Source organism: Cebus imitator, unplaced genomic scaffold, assembly GCF_001604975.1.
Source record: "Cebus imitator isolate Cc_AM_T3 unplaced genomic scaffold, Cebus_imitator-1.0 Scaffold121, whole genome shotgun sequence".
NCBI lineage: Eukaryota > Metazoa > Chordata > Mammalia > Primates > Cebidae > Cebus > Cebus imitator.
The window spans coordinates 2386913-2404244 of record NW_016107436.1 but is presented as its reverse complement, the minus strand read 5'-3'; the positions used below and the strand labels follow the sequence as shown (position 1 = coordinate 2404244).

The 17332-nt window shown below is 38.4% G+C and overlaps 2 protein-coding genes across 2 annotated transcripts in view; both read right to left on the bottom strand.

Moving 5' to 3' along the window:
- The window catches only part of BRIP1 (BRCA1 interacting protein C-terminal helicase 1), a 152062-nt gene that overhangs the window by 68671 nt on the left and 66059 nt on the right, over positions 1–17332 (bottom strand). The window contains exons 9-12 of the mRNA XM_037742445.1: positions 12567–12721; positions 9961–10126; positions 9384–9524; positions 5581–5742 (exon numbers count right to left, since the gene is read on the bottom strand). Coding sequence (XP_037598373.1) covers positions 5581–5742; positions 9384–9524; positions 9961–10126; positions 12567–12721 — 624 coding nt within the window. The remainder of the gene's footprint in view (positions 1–5580; positions 5743–9383; positions 9525–9960; positions 10127–12566; positions 12722–17332) is intronic.
- Positions 1916–3639, bottom strand: LOC108312083 (protein lin-28 homolog A-like). Its single transcript, XM_037742482.1, has one exon. It carries the CDS (start codon positions 3565–3567, stop codon positions 2938–2940), a length of 630 nt encoding a protein of 209 aa, XP_037598410.1. The 5' UTR covers positions 3568–3639; the 3' UTR covers positions 1916–2937.

Below are 17332 nucleotides of genomic sequence, written 5' to 3'. Positions count from 1 at the left end.
TTGTATTTTCCCAGGGAAAGGAGAATGGAAAGGAAGAGTCAGCATGTGTTAATAAATGATTAGAAAATTGGAAATACCCAGTACAGCAAAATCAACCATCAAATAAACACACCCCAGTGATGGGGTCACCAAAGCCCAAAGGGGCTCAATCTCCTGCAGTTTAGGAATGAGGGAAAGGGATCAGGAGAAGGATAGACAGGTACAGGCTTTCCTACCCTCCCTCCCATAAATTCAAGATTTTACACAAAGCTTTGGTTTCTAGCAGTAAACATGGAGTTACATTCGTTCGTCTCCTATTAAACAATCTTGTGGCCACTTTGACATAAGTTTCTAGCACCTGCATAAAAGTTCCTGAGTGACTTGGATATACATTCATATTCCCTTTCTTGGCCTCCTGACCCCACTTTCTACATGGAAGGCCCCCAATTGCATCTCTCTACTTTAGGATTAAAAATTAAGTAGGTTTGATCCATCTAAAATACAGCAGTGTCTTTTTTTTTTTTTGAGACGGAGTCTTGCTCTGTCACCCAGGCTGGAGTAGAGTGGCACGATCTCAATTTACTGCAACCTCTACCGCCCAGTTTCAAGTGATTCCCCTGCCTCCGCCTCCTGAGTAGCTGGGATTACAGGCACACACCACCATGCCTGGCTAATTTTTTGTATTTTAGTAGAGATGGGGTTTCACTGTGTTGGCCAGGATGGTCTTGAACTCCTGACCTCGTGATCCACCTACCTTGGCCGCCCAAAGTACTGGGATTACAGGCGTGAGGCACCACGCCTGGCCTACAGCAGTGTCTTAAGTATTTGTCATGAATACATCATGAAATGGTCGGCCGGACATGGTGGCTCACCAAAACAAATCTATTGGTCTTGATTCAGGAGGCTGGAACAAGGAATGGAGGGTTTCTAGCTTCTTCCGGATTTTTGCATACATTGTTTAAAAGTTGTGGAGACACTCCAAGCATTAAATGTGTACGAGTGTGGGTGTGTAGGTTTTCTTTTGGGGGTGAACAGAAAAGAGGGCAGGGTGGAAGACACGTTTTTAGGACAGAAGATCTGGTCTGATAGGTAAGGAGGAATACAAAAGAAAGGATGGTTCAAGATCCCCACTTTAAGAAGAGGGCCCCTCAAACTAATGTTTCAGATCTTGTTGCCTGGTGCAGAACCTTCTGTCAAAGATGCTTTGGCTATTTTTCTCTCAATACAAAAAAGTTTGTAAACAAAACCCCAAAGAACAGGAAGAAAGACCAATACATTATATTTACACAAACTAGGCCACCTAGCAATCACCAAATTAGTGAAGTCCTACAAAGCCCAGACAAATACAATAACTAGAGGGGGGCGGTATTTAGGGGAGACAAGAACCCGGGATCAGACACACACCACCCAATGTGTTCTATTGCATTTGTCCCATTTCAACACAGTGAGGTAGGTTTGCTGTGATCTCACAGCATGTAAATGAAACCCCCTTTTCTCCTTTAGCTACCATGACACTACTAATCACTACTGCAGCAGGGCAGGACACGGGCTCCAGGCACCACAAAGCCCTGCTTGTGTGTCTTCCTGGAACCCAAGAATTTTGACAGGTTTAGGATTTTAGACCTTACTTCATGTAGCCATCCCTTAACAGCACAGGATTAAGTACAGGGGTACTGGTCTTAAAACTTATCCTTACCAACTCCAGTTTTATGAACGCACACACCCTGTTGTGCATGGTAGGCCTCGTCTAATCTGGTGAAGAATGGATCTGGGATGTAAAGGACGTCCTGTGCCCCTAGGATTAGACAACCCTCACCTAATCTTGGCTTCCTCTCTGGGTCTCTCACCTGGCCCAGCCTCTCCTAGCCTCTCTGCACCACCATTTCCTGTTTAGACTAATTTCCAATTTTCTAGTAGGAGGCAATAAAGTCATGGGGCAACCCAGTTAAAACCTAGTCTCCCATAAAACATTTTCAAGGCAGAGGGGGTTTCAAGAGGACACTATGGCAGAAAAGCCAGCTCTCATTGGCAAAAATGAGGTAGTTCAATAGGCTGTGCACTCCAAATAGTTGCTCTCCACGGTGGCAAAAACACCAAAAGTATTCCTGCTGTGCAGACCTGGAGCTGCTGCTGACTTATCCCTGAGATTGCTCATGTAACTGAGAACACAGTGCAGGAAATGAGGGCCTTAGATTAAAATATACAAAAATACAAAACCAGAATATTTATATTAAGGAAAAAAAAGTTAAAATGCACAAGATACGTCATTCGCACACAGCTAGTGCAGTTGGCAACCTGGAGAAAGTGGGACCCAAGGTGCAGTATCCAAGGGAGCAAATAAATAAAATCACATTGACCCAGAACGGGGCGGGGTGAGTGTAGGAGCAGCAGGTCTGCAGCTGTTCCCCCAAACACCCTTTTTGCCATCATCACTACCCATTGCTTGGGACAGTTGCCAGCACCCTATCCCAAAAGTGGGTATGAGGATACAAGATGTGGGGAAAAAAAAACAAAACTGCCTTATTCCTGAGAGATTCCCTTCCACAGAATATAGTGGCTTGGCTCCATGAATCTGGTCTTATACTTAATCATTTCACTCTGGCATGGGAATTATTATTATACATCCTTCTTTAAAAGGAAAACAACTTCCCTATCCAGGCCACTTTCAAAAGCTGGAAATTCTGGGGATGGAGCCTCAGATAAAGCATGCAGGTTGTAGGGTGATTCCCTCCTGGTCGCCCCCAGAACCCTCACTTGCATTTGGACAGACCATGGATGGAGTTCCTTTGACTCACCCTTTCCCCCAACCTAGAGGGAAGAAAGGGTGATGGTGTGAACCCCAGCCTGAGATATATGGCAGTGCCAACTAGCCCCAATGTACCCTATTCCCACTTTCTCCACTCTGCCTGCTCCTCAAAACTCCCTGATAGCAAAAGAATAGCCCCCACCCATTGGGGCTCAATTCTGGGCCTCCGGGAGCAGGGCAGGGCTGTGGATTTCTTCTTCTTCCTCCCGAAAGTACGTTGGCTTTCCCTGTGCGCTAGGAGCCTGCTGGGCCTTCAGTGGACATGAGGCTACCATATGGCTGATGCTCTGGCAGAAGTGGCACTTCTTGGGCTGGGGTGGCAGCTTGCATTCCTTGGCATGATGGTCTAGACCTCCACAGTTGTAGCACCTGTCTCCTTTTGATCTGCGCTTCTGCATGTTCTTCCCCTTTGGCCACCTCTCGCTCCCAATACAGAACACCCCACCACGTCCAGTGACACGGATGGACTCCAGACCCTTGGCTGACTTTTTAAAGGTGAACTCCACGGCCTCACCCTCCTTCAAGCTCCGGAAGCCCTCCATGTGCAGCTTACTCTGGTGCACAGAGACGTCCACTGAGGGGTCAACCACGACCCCGGCGCGGGTGGTCATGGACAGGAAGCCGAACCCCATGCGCACGTTGAACCACTTACAGATGCCTGCACCGTGCAGCAGCTGAGGCGCGTCCGCCGCCCGGGCCGCGTCCTCCGGCACCTCCTTGGGCGCCTCTTCTGCCGCCTTGGCACAGCCACCTGCAAACTGTTGGTTGGACACGGAGCCCATGGTAGTCGGCTGACCCCGTAGCCCCGGGCCCCTGGTCGGGCGGCTGCTGGCCCCAGAGAAGTCCAAAGGCCGACAATTTTCAAAAGAAGACATACGTGAGGCCAACAAACATATGAAAAAATGCTCATCATCGTTGGTCATTAGAGAAATGCAAATCAAGACCACACTGAGATACCATCTCACGCCAGTTAGAATGGCGATCGTTAAAAAATCTGGAGACAACAGATGCTGGAGAGGATGTGGAGAAATAGGAACACTTTTACACTGTTGGTGGGAGTGTAAATTAGTTCAACTATTGTGGAAGACACTGTGGCAATTTCTCAAGGACCTAGAAATATAAATTTCATTTGACCCAGTAATCTCATTACTGGGTATATATCCAAAGGATTATATGTCGTTCTATTATAAAGACACATGCATACATACGTTCATTGTGGCACTGTTTACAATAGCAAAGACCTGAAACCAACCCAAATGCCCATCGATGATAGGCTGGACAGGGAAAATGTGGCACATATACACCATGGAATATTATGTAGCCATAAAAAACGATGAGTTCATGTCCTTTGTAGGGACATGGATGAACCTGGAAATCATCATTCTCAGCAAACTGACACAAGAACAGAAAATCAAACACAGCATGTTCTCACTCATAGGCGGTGCTGAACAATGCACATGGTCACAGGAAAGGAAGCATCACACACTGAGGTCTGTGGGAGGGAACTAGGGGAGGGACAGCAGGGGGTGGGAGGTTGGGGAGGGATAACATGGGGAGTAATGCCAGAAGGCAGCAAACCACATAGCCCTGTATGTACCTATGCAACAATCCTGCATGTTCTTCACATGTACCCCAAAACCTAAAACGCAATATTAAAAAATTTTTTTAATGTTTATGTCCATTATATTTTCAGATATTCTTGTAAAAAATTATCTGATTGTCTATTTTTGAAAACAAACCCTTTATCTACAAGAGACTAATTGTTTTAGTGTATCCCTAGCTTTCAAAGTACATATGTACAGAAAGACAATAGAAGAGTCAAAAGTATCAATACTGTGATTCAAACAGATTGCTTCAAATGCTTCTGTCCTTAGAGGTATAACTTCCTGTGGAAAAAAAAGAGAAAGGAATGCCACTTCTCTACATTGTATTTAGGTTAGATTTTAATACAATGTGATGTTACTTTCAGGAATTATATGTGGCATCAATGCTTTGAATATTAGGAGGACCAAAATATACTACATAATTTCAAATTAATTAAAAATCAGACTGACTCTAAAAACAACAAAATTCTTCTTGCCAGATACATGAAGTAAAATGAGGGCAACAAAGAAAGTTTGGCTTAGATTAATGAAACATTCAGAAATGTAATGTATGAAAGTAAAAAAGAATGTTCCTTTTCTTTCAACTCTGAAAATATCTAATTGTCCCTAAAAATAAAAATAATGTACACATAAACACTTCTTCTATATAACTAACATTGCTTGAAGACTTTTATTCTTTCAGATTATTTTATTTTAGAGACCATCTTATTCTATTGCCCACACTGAAGTGAAGTGGGGGAATCATGGCTCACTGTAACCTCAACCTCCTGGGCTCAGGCAATCCTCCCACCTTAGCCTCCCAAGTAGTTGGGACTATAGGTGTATGCCACCACACCCCGCTAATTTTTGTATTTTGCAGAGGCAGGGTTTCACCATGTTCCCCAAAGTGATCTCGAACTCCTGGCCCCCAATGATCCTTCTGGCTCAGTCTCCCAAACTGCTGGGATTAAAGGCATGAGCTACCACGTCCAGCCTTGCTCTTTCAGACTTTTAAGTAAAACAGAGGTAGGACAATCAGGCAGTATCTTAATCAAAAAATAAGTAAAATAATATATGATGTTTAGAAAACTATAATTATTGCCTTGTTACCTCTGACCCTAGGAAGCTTACTGTGGTAATTTTTAAAATTAGCATGACAATATTTAAATGTAAATGCTTAATGAAAGCCAAAAGAAACAAATATTCCCTTACCTTGTAAGATGGCAAAAAACACAAAATTCCTTGGCTCACAGTCTGGCACACAGATAATAAAAGTGCTCCCACTTCATCTTGGAACTCAAATGTTTCAGTATTTTGGAAGGTAGCACAGAGATTCCGACCCTTGGGGCCTGATCCAATGGTACCAACCCAAACCTAGAATATGAGTATGTAATTACATTAGAGTTATTCCTGAAAAAGTCATGGAAATTAGTATTTATTTGAAAGTATTTACATAAAAGATCAAGCAGTAAGCTTAACAAAAATTTATTTTTAAATTGTTGCGGTTTTTTAATTACCTTTAATTGTATACAGATTTAACATATAACAGTTTTGCTTTTGACAGATCACTAAATTTTCTTAGAGTGAAAATTCTTTGAAAGCAAAACAGGTTGTACCTGTCTCTATTTACTTAATAGCTCTGCAAAATTTAAGCATGTAACACATTTTTGTTAGGTGAATAAATGAACAAGTGAAATGAATCTATGCCAACAGCAGAATCAGGTAGTTCCAAAATACTGGGGATGAAGGCCAGTACAATTTGCCATAGGCAAGTCTCAAAAATGACAGGAACTACTCTTTCAAAAATTCATTGGTGCTCAAAGATCCTTGGTCATAGAAAAATCATACCCACTACATTTTATAGTTATTTGCAATTCTATCTCCCTTATATGTAGAGAGATGAAGAGAGAAGAAACTTTGCAAAATGTTAACAAGTGATGAATCTAGGTGAAGGATATAAAGATATTCACTATATTATTTTTCCAACTTTTTTGAAATTTTTAATTTTTTGAAATACAGTTGAGAGAATCAATGGATGAATGAATTATCAAAATGTGGCACTGAGTAGAAAAAAATAAACTTTTCCCTTTGCTCTCATGCCACAACAATCAACATAGAAAACTTCTATGACTAAATGTCTGGGAGGTTTTCTCCACATATCAAGCAAGCAATCAACTCTGCAACAGACATCAACTAGGTGTCCTCTAATTCAATTCAATTTTGACACTATCTACTGGGAAATCACTTCAGATCCCAGAGATTGAGGGCTCAGTCCTCAAGACTGACGCCAATTTCTGTTGCCAGTCACAATTGTTTTACTTGTGCTTCTGACTGATCAGCTAGAAATCGGATATCCTATAACCCTCTGCTTGGGTTCAATTAATTTGGTAGAGCTGCTCACAGAACCCAGGGACACATTTACCTACATTTACTGATTATAAAAGATATTACAAAAGATACAGATAAAGAGATGTATGTGCAAAGGGGCTCGGAGCTTTGATTCCCAGGCACACCACTCTCCAGAACCTGCAAGTGTTCAGCTATCTGGAAGCTCTCTGAACCCTGTCCTTCCAGGTTTTTATGGAGGTTTTCAATATGTAGGCATGACTGATTAAACCACTGGCCATCAGGATAAACTTAACCATTAGCACCATCTCCCCCAAGCCCTCCCTAGAGGTTAAGGAATGGGTACAAAAATCCCAACTCTCCTATAAACCAGCCCCCATCCTGATGCTACCTAGTGCCCCCTAACATTAGTCATCTCATTAGCATACAAAATGTCACTTTGGAGGTTGTAAGGATTTTAGGAGTTGTATGCCAGGAAATGGAGTGGAAGATTAAATATATATATATTATGATATCAAAGGCATATACACACAAGAAACACTATTCACCTTTAAAGAGGAAATTCTGGCAAATGCTACAACATAGATGAACTCTGAAGACATTATCTACAAGATGGACAAATCTTGAGGACACTATGCTAAGTAAAATAAGCCAGTCACAAAAAAGAAATAATTTATGATTCCACTTATATGAAGTATCTATAGTAATCAAGTCCATAGAAACAGAAAGTAGAAGGGTAGTTACCAGGAGCTGGGGAGAGGGAGGGAATGGAGAGTTGCTTAATAGAAATAGAGTTTCAGTTTTTCAAGGGGAGAAAGTCTTGACATTGGTTGCATAACAATATGTACATGCTTAATAAGACTGAGCTGTATACTCAAAAATGGTTAAGATGGTAAATTTTATGTCATGTATATTCTACCACAATTAAAATTTAAAAAAAATTAAGTTTAGGGAAAATATTATAGTATAACAGAATCCAGTGGCACAACTACCATTATTATTATAATTCAGTGACATTATAGGTTAAATGAACTTTTGTACAGTAGGTTGAGAACACAGAGCCTGTAATAACATTCTTACGAGAAAACGTATACTTAATTTACCAAATTCCCATATTTATCTGTGCCTCAAGAAAGCAACTCAAAAATGTGGAACATGTATTCTTCCTTCACTGCTGTTCATAGTTGCAATTCTCAACGGGAACACTCTAGCATTTTGGAAAGCATAATTCTTAACTACATAGGAGTTTAGCATTCTAGTTCCCAACTACCAAATGCCATAGTTGCTCCCCAGTAATTGTGAGAACCAAAAATGTTCCCACCTATAAACCTGTATACATAGTTTAATAAAGAACTAGCATTGTGTTAGGCACATAGGTGATGTTAAGCCCATAGCTAACCACTTCATAAAAGAAACCAGAAGGCATAATGAAAAATGACAATCTATACATTTCTATGAAAATTAAAATAACATTTATTAGGCATCATTATAAAACATTGGAATGCTAAATCATAGGATTTGTAAGAGTACTTTTAATTCATTTCACATATTCAAACATGCTGAATACTTGCCAAATACCAGCTATTAATCCAGGCACAGAGGAAAAATGTGGATGTAAATGGAAGAAACAGGATACATTGTAGTTTAATGGAAAAGAGAAGCATAAATAATTATACAAGCTGGGCATGGTAGTACATGCCTGTAAGTCCTAGCTACTCAGGAGGCTGAGGCAGGAGGACTGCTTGAGCCCAGGAGTTTGAAACCAGCCTAGGCAACATAGCAAGACCTGGTCTCTAAAAAGATAAAAAAAAGCCTGGCCAATGTGGCAAAACCCCATTTCTACTAAAAACATAAAAATGAGCCAGGCATGGTGGCACACACCCATAATCCCAGCTACTCGGGAGGCTGAGGCATGAGAATCACTGGAACCCGGGAGGTGAAGGCTGCAGTGAACCAAGATCGCACCACTGCACTCCAGCCGGGGTGACAGAGCAAAACCTTACCTCAAAAAATAAAAGTAAAAATAACAATACAGAGATAAATAAATAAAACATAAATAGGTTGAGCATGGTGGCTCACGCCTGTAATCTGAGCACTTTGTGGGGCTGAAGCAGACACATCATTTAAGGGCAGGAGTTAGAGACCAGCCTGGACAACACGGTGAAACCCTGTCTCTACTAAAAATAAATAAATAAATAAAAAATTAGTTGGGCATGTGGCGCACACCTGTAATCTCAGCTACTCGGAAGGCTGAGGTAGGAAAATTCCTTGAACCCGGGAGGCAGAGATTGCAGTTGGCTGAGAGAGCACCACTGCATTCCAGCCTGGGCAACAGAGCAAGACTCTGTCTCATAAATAAATAAACACAAATAATTATACAATGAGAACTAAAGAAATCAAAAATTTGTTTTCATTTTAAAACTAAAACTTATTTAAATGAAGCTGAAATACAGCCTTTGTATCCCGTGACTGGATTATTTCCTTCTGTTGACAAACTATTAAGTAGTTGACAGATTTTCTTTTATTGTAAAACTGGAATGTTGAATTTCCTATCAAGATTTACTTGCTGGCACTTCAGGTACCTCCTAACTTGTTTAAACAGTTATATTGAAGTAGAAACACTGAAGCCCTTCAAAAACAAACAAAAATAACAAAAAAAAGTAACTAACCTGTGAATTTTTAATGACATGATTAGCCTCCAGCTGGATAGTAAATGTAACACCAAGTTCTGACGAAAAGGATTTCATTGGCGATAATGTACCGGATGTCAAAACAATAGTCCGAACTTTGCCATTAATATCTGAAAAGGCCTAAAAGAAAATAACATTAGCTATATAAAATTATCTTTAAAAAGACTAGGCAAAGTGGCTCATACCTGTAATCCCAGTACTTTGGAAGACTGAAGCAGGAGGAATGCTTGAGTCTAGGAGTCTGAGATCAGCCTGGGCAATATGCTGAAACCCTATCTCTACAAAAATTACAAAAATTAGCTGGCCATGGTGGCGCATGCCTGTAGTCCCAGCTACTTGGGAGGCTAAGATGGGAGAATCGCTTGAGTCCAGGAGGTCAAGGCTGCAGTGAGCCGAGATTGCACCACTACGTTCCAGCGTGGGTGAAAGAGTGAGACCCTGCCTCAAAAAAACAACAACAAAAACAAAACAACTATCTTTAAAAGAGTCAACCACGTTCATTAAAATGCTGGTACTGAGCAAGAAGACAAAATTTCCATTTATATGATGAGCTTACCACAGCTGGATTTAAGCACCAAAAGTTGAGCACATGAACTGCAGTCTTTTGTCGTGAACGTTTCTTATTTTTTGGTAGAACCAACCACCCATTTTTATCTGAAATATCAATCTGATTTGTCCACGAGTAAGTCTGTTGAATAGCAATTTTATAATCATCTGCAAATCTAGATGCAAAGAAAATGCTAATTAAATGGCAAAACTTTATAAAACCTATAACCCAGCTACACGCAATATAAAAACTGATTATATTAAAACTCATTTGAAAGAGCTGGTACCTTCCCATTCAAAGATAACATTCTCCTTACCATTAATTAAATTCAGTAATTCTGATATCAATTAAGCCATTAAATCCTAGAATCAACTGATTCTCAGAGGGAATATCAGCAATCATCTAACCATCTATCTTTTACCAGCTACTTTCTAACCTCATTTTCAAACATTATATATGTCACGGCAGAAGCAGGATTAAAATCCAGGCCTCCTAACTCCCAGTCCAGAGCTCTCTGCATTCTCTACTATATGATTAGTTACAAAATAGAAAACAGTATTATGGTTAAAGGAGCTAAAAGGTGGGTTATACTTTTTTATTACATGAGAAAATAGGAAGATAAGTTTTACTTAAAGTTTTGAAAGTGTTAGCAGCTAAGTATAAAATTTTTACATTTCTTTGAAACCTGAGTCTCAGCCTTCATCTACTTTTAATGAAGGTACTGAACCAGATGATATCTGTGATCCCATCCAGTTTATAACTACTTTCAATAAGAATCTAGAAAATGGCTAAGCTTAAAAAGAATAAAATGTGGTATTCTTTACCATGTCTTCACTATAGTATTTCATTATTGATTTCACTCCTGGAGAGATTAGATCTCAAAATTAAAACTGTGAACTTAACAACTGTGGAGAGAATCTTATAAAACTACAGGGAGCCAAAAACTGTAAAACTCTTAAAAGAAAACAAAGGGGAAATCTTCATGACATCAGATTTGGCCATGATAGATATTTCTCCAAAAAAGACATACAATTGACCAATAAAGCACAAGAAAAGATTCTCAATATCTCTAGTCATTAGGAAATACAAATAAAAACCAGGAGATACCACTTGATACCTATTAGGAAGGCTATTATACAAAAAACAAAATAAAAAGTGTTGGCAAAACAACAATTCAGATATATGCTGCTATACAGACTGTTGACATGGATGTGGAGAAATTGAAACCCTTGTGCATTGCTAATGGGAATGCAAAATAGTGCAGTTGCTATGGAAAACAGTATGCCGAGTCCTTAAAAAGTTAAATGTAGCACTACCATATGATCCTGCAATTCCACTGCTAGGTATGTATATACACCCAGAAGAACTGAAAGCAGAAAAGATATTTGTATACCAACGTTCATAGTAGCATTGTTCACAATAGGCAAAAAATGAAAACAATCCAAATGTTCATTAACATAATAATAAATTAACAAAATGTGGTATATGTGTACCACATTTTGAATAATATGGATTATTCAGCCACAGAAACAAACAAAATTCTGATATGCTACTACATAAATGAACCCTGAAAACACTGTGCTAAGTGAATTAAGCCAGACACAAAAGGACAAATAATGTTTGATTGCTCTTATGTGAAATAGCTAGAAAAGATAAGTTCGTAAGATGGAAACAGAATATAGGTTAGCAGGGGATGAAGGGAAAGACTCTAGGGAGTTATTATTTCACGGGTACAGAATTCCTGTTTGGAATGATAAAAAATTTCTGGAAATGAGTACAATGTACAACATTGCAAATATACTATATTTAATGGCACTGAGTTGTATATGTAAAATGGTTAAAATGGTATATTTTATGTATATTTTACCACAATAAAATAAACAAAAAAATACCAGAGCTAGGGACTACTATAACTTAAGTGATAGGATAAGAGGAGTTGGTTGTTTTTCATTTTCCACAGTTTGTCACAAAAAAAAAGACTTTCTGACACTGTAGGAACATAACAAAACTTTAGCAACAGAAGATAACAATTTAATATTAATTAATTAATATTTAATTAACATTAATTAAATATATTTATTTAATGATTTCAATATTCATTAATACAAAAGACTAATTTTGGCCAGGCGTGGGCTCATGCTTATAATCCTAACACTTTGGGAGGCTGAGGTGGGAGGATCACTTGAGGTCAGGAGTTCAAGACCATGCTGGTCAACATAGTGAGATCTCATCTCTACCAAAAAAAAAAAAAAAAAAAAAATTAAAAAATTAGCTGGATATGAGTGATGCACACCTGTAATCCCAGCTACTCAGGAAACAGGTGGGAGGACTGCTTAAGCCCAGGAGGTCAAGGCTGCAGTGAGCTGTCATCATCCAACTGAACTTCAGCCTGGGTGGCAGAGCAAGTGTCCCCCTCACCCCATCTCAAAAAAACACCAGACTAATTTCAATTCCTCTAAGTCTGTGTCAATAAGAGCAAATATATAATAATATCTATAACACTTATTTTCAGTTCTCCTATTTACTCACCCCAAATTGGTATGTATTAAACACATGCTAGCACCCAAATTAGGCTATTTTTAAAAGGAAAATACACAGCAGTTATCTTCACTTACCTGCTGTTTTGCCTAAAAAGGTAGTCAAGAACCATAAAAAGTCCTTTAAGCATTATTTGAGTTGATGCACTAATAATTGGCACTTCTCTTGCCTCCTCTTTACTATAAATTGGTGAGATCTTTTCCTCTTTCTGAAGAACAGCAGAAAAATGTCCCTATAAGAAATTACCATATTAAGTATAGAGGGGTTGGGAGGAAATCAGAAAAAGTAACTTCTCAAAAATATAATGAAACCCAGACAAAACATGCATTGAAATTTTAGGTAAACAGAATTGCTATGGTTTGACACTCTAACTTCAAATCTCATATTGAAATTTGATCCCCAATAATGGAAGTGGGGCATAACAGGAAGTTTGGGGTCAATAGATTAACACCCTCCCTAGGTGGAGAGGAGGTGAGTTAGTGCTCTATTAGTTCTCATGAGAGCTGGTTGTTAAAAGGAGCCTGACACCTCCCTCCCTTCTTTCTCTCTCTCTCTCCCCCCTCCCCATTCTCTTGCCTTGTGATCTGCACAAACCAGCTCCCCTTCACCTTTTGCCATGAGTGGAAGCAGGCTAAGGTCTTCAAAAGTAGATGCTGGTGCTATGCTTCTTGTGCAACTTGCAGAACTGTGAACCAAATCAACCTCTTTTCTTTATAAGTTACCCAGCCTCAGGTATTTTTTTATAGCAATACAAACAGACTAAGACAATTATTAATGCACAATGCTAATAATATTAATTTTAGATTGCCATATTAGCAAAATTCTCCTCAGAGTCAAAGAATCTTTAATAATAAGTAGGCATTTTGAAGAGTCATTACTTCTCAGACAATCAGGGTATTATTTGATGCCTTTCAGAAATAAAGAATTAAATTAAAATGTAGCAAATGGCTTCTCCAAAGGGCTTTAAAGTGTTGATATGCTGCCTTAAATCCATGAATTATTTCCAGGGAGTAATTCTGATGCTGAGAATAATATGACTACATCACAAGCAAAATTAAATGACTTAAGGAAACAATACATGCTAAATAAGAAACTGTATGTTAACTGGCTCATTCGTCTTTTCATGACTTATAAGTTTTAATATGGATGGAAGTGTGGACATTAAGAAAAAATTATAAGAAAACAGAAGAGTATGTTTCCCTCATTGTAAAAGAGAAAATTCTGAATACTGAAGCAATAAAAGACACTGGTGACAACGCTGACGTTTGCCAATAAAATGTGTTCAATGAAAATAAAACAGGGAAATAGGATAAATAAGAAAGATACATTTTAATATTCAGACATATCATGAAACAACACAAATCTATAATGAAAAATCCCCCTTCACTGAACAAAATATTAAAGAATACAAATAAGCACAAAGACCTTAAAAAAAAAACGAACAAAGAACAAACAAGAAAGATGACATGAACTTGGAAAAATATTCAGCCCTGCAATGGAATACAAATATCAAATCATTCTTTTTGAAAAATGAAGTCCACTCAGCAACACCTTACATCAAGGCTAATATTCTTCTCCAACACTGGCAGAACACTGGCAATTTATTCTGATAAAATATAGAAAATACAAACTACTAACAGTGAGGCGCTGTACTAAAAAGAGAAGGACTAAATGAAATCCTACATATTGAATCATAAGAGTACACCAAGCTCAATTCCAGGCAGGTTACCTAAACATTGGCACCTGGGTTGGGGGTAGAAAAATAGAAAACTAAGCAATGAAAAAATAAATAGTTAATTATGGTTCCTTAGGAAACATAAAGTTGTATAAAAATATAATCAAGTAAGCTACATGACATTACTGTCATGAGCTATAATAATACATACATGTGATGATATCCACACTGAATATCAATATAACTATATTGGCAGAATAGAGAGTAGAGGGAGAGAAGAAAAAGGGGCAGAAAAGCAGGAAGCATAGGAGGAAGAGAGAGAGAGAGCACAAGAGTGAGTGAGTGTGTGTGTGTGTGTGAGTGTGTGTGTGTGTGAGAGAGAGAGAGAGAGAGAGAGAGAGGGAAATGTATGTGAGGGTATGCGTGTCTAAAGAAGCTAAATCATCATTATACTTAACAGGAAATCAACAGAGAACATCTAAAATTGAAAACTCAAAAGAAGCAGAACCCACGTTATTTTTTTAAATGCAGCTAAATAACAGAAGAAACCACTATTAAGACAAAAGTATACTCCAAAGTGAGAATTGGGATTGAGGAGTTAGTCAGAAGAATGCTTTTCTCAACAGAACTAACTGACTCTTTAAATTCTACAGGTATACTACTTTGGTAAAAGTTAATTTCTAAAAATTTTGATAATCATAGTGATTAATTTCTTAGCCTATTGGAATTGGGGAAAATTTTCTTAATCAAATAAAAATAACTAATCATAAAGGGAAAATTTTCTTAATCAAATAAAAATAACTAATCATAACCCACAGAACCCACTTTAAAAAGGTAAATTTTAAGCATGTGAACTACAGCTCAATAAAGTTGTTAATTAAAAAATAATTTTTAACTACAGCAAACATCTCAATAAAGGGTGCAATACTAGTAATTACTCCTTTAAAGTAACCAATAAAACCAGGATGTCTTTTTCATTGCCTGTGATAAACAATGCACTGAAGTATGAGCCAGCATAGTAAGAAATAGAAACATGAAGAAATTAGAAAGAAATGGGGAAAGAAAGAAACCAATCATTATTCAGACAATATGATTATCTACATGGAAAATTTAAGATAATATGTGGGCAAACCTGTAAAATAATTCAACAAGGTGGTTGACAAGACAATTATAAATTTTAAAAAGTAACCACCAGTTTTATATAGCAATAACAATTAAAAATGGAATTTTAAAAATATATCATTTGTAATGGAAACAGAAACTTTAAGCTACCTAAGAATAAGTCTAACCAAAAGCATCTAAATCTTTTAAAAATAAAATTATAAAATTTTACTGAATGATAGAATAAATAACTGTATATTCTCATGAATAGAAAAACTTCATAATGTAAATACATTCTTTCCAAATTAATCCATAAATGCAATGCAATTCCAATAAAAATTCCAGCAAAACATTTCCTAGAGATTATAAGCTAATTCTAAAATTCAAATGGCAGAGTAAAACAAACGACAGCTGATACAATTCCAAAGGAAAATAATGAAGTGAGGGATATGCCCTAATATATATAAGCACTTTTCTTAAGTCAGTAATTAACAAATGTGACAAATTAGAGAAACAGAATGGTACAACAGAATCAAGTTCAGAAATAAATTCACACATATATGAAAATTAGAGGGGCTGGATTTGGTGGTTCACCCTTATAATCCCAGTGCTTCAGGAGGACAAGGTGAGAAGATCACCTGAAGCCAGGAGTTCAAGACCAGCCTACGTAACATAGTGAGACCCAGTCTCTACAAAACATAAAAAAAATCAAGCCAGGTATGGATGGCTCATGCTTGTAATCCAGCACTTGAAAGGCCGAGGCAGATGGGTCACTTGAGCTCAGGAGCTCGAGACCAGCCTGGGCAATATCACAAAACCCCATCTCTACAAAAAAACTACAAAAAGTGAGATAGCATGGTGGCATGCTTGTGGTCCCAGCTACTCAGGGGGCTGAGGCACAAGAACTGCCTGAACCTGGGAGGCGAAGGTTGCAGTGAGCTGAGATCACACCAGTGCACTCCAGCCTGGGTGACAGAATGAGACTCTGCCTCAAAATAAATAAGTAAGTAAGTAAGTAAGTAAGTAAATAATAGCCAGGAGTGGTGATGCATGCCTGTAGTCCCAGCTACTGAGGAAGGTGTGGCAGGAGGATCCCTTAAGACCAGAAATCTAAGGTTACAGTGAGCTAAAAATGTATCACTGCACTTTATTCTGGGCAACACAGCAAGACCCTATCTCTTAAAAAAAAAAAAAAAAAAGTAAAAAAATTTTTTTTCATTAAAAAAAGAAAATTGAATATGTAGCAGAGGTGGCATTACAAATTAGAGGGAAATTAATATGCACTATTTAGGAAATAGTGCTGGGACAATTCTCTATCCATGTGGGAAAAAATTTATTCATAAATTCACAACATAAACAAAATGAATCCAAAATTCATCTATATGGTTGTGTTGGAAGTAGTTCATTTTTTATTGCTGTGTAGTATTGCACTATAGAAATATGCTATGATTTATCCTTTTTTTAAAAAAAAAAAAAAGAAGAAGAAGAAGGTCTTGCTCTGTGCCCCAGGCTGGTGTGTAGTGGCACAATCACAGGTCACTATAGCCTCAACCTCCTACATTGAGGTGATCTCCTGCCTCAGCCTCCCAAGTAGCTGGGACTATAGCACCTGCCGCCACACCAGCTAATTTTTTTGTATTTTTTGGTAGAGACAGGGTCTCACTACTTGCCCAGGCTGGTCTTTAACTCCTGGGTTCAAGCAATCAGCCAGCCTCAGCCTCTCAAAGCATAGAATTACTGCCATGCACCATCACCCCCAGCCCCATTTATTTGTTATATACATAGCTTTCAAAATGCAAACATTGGATCCAGGTGGGTGGTCAGAAGTTCCAGACCAGCCCAGCCAAGATGGTGAAACCCCATCTCTACTAAAAATACAAAAATTAGCCAGGCGCAGTAGTGGGTGCCTGTAATCCTAGCTACTTGGGAAGCTGAGGCAGGAGAATCGCTTGAACCTGGGAGGTAGAGGTTGCAGTGAGCCAAGATCACGCCACTGCACTCTAGCCTGAGCGACAAAGTAAGACTCTGTCTCAAAAAAAGAAATATTAAAAGTTTATCTCAGCCTTC

Bases quoted from the DNA above. Each gene is read 5' to 3' on its own strand.
- LOC108312083 (XM_037742482.1), bottom strand. From the start codon at position 3,567: ATGGGCTCCGTGTCCAACCAACAGTTTGCAGGTGGCTGTGCCAAGGCG.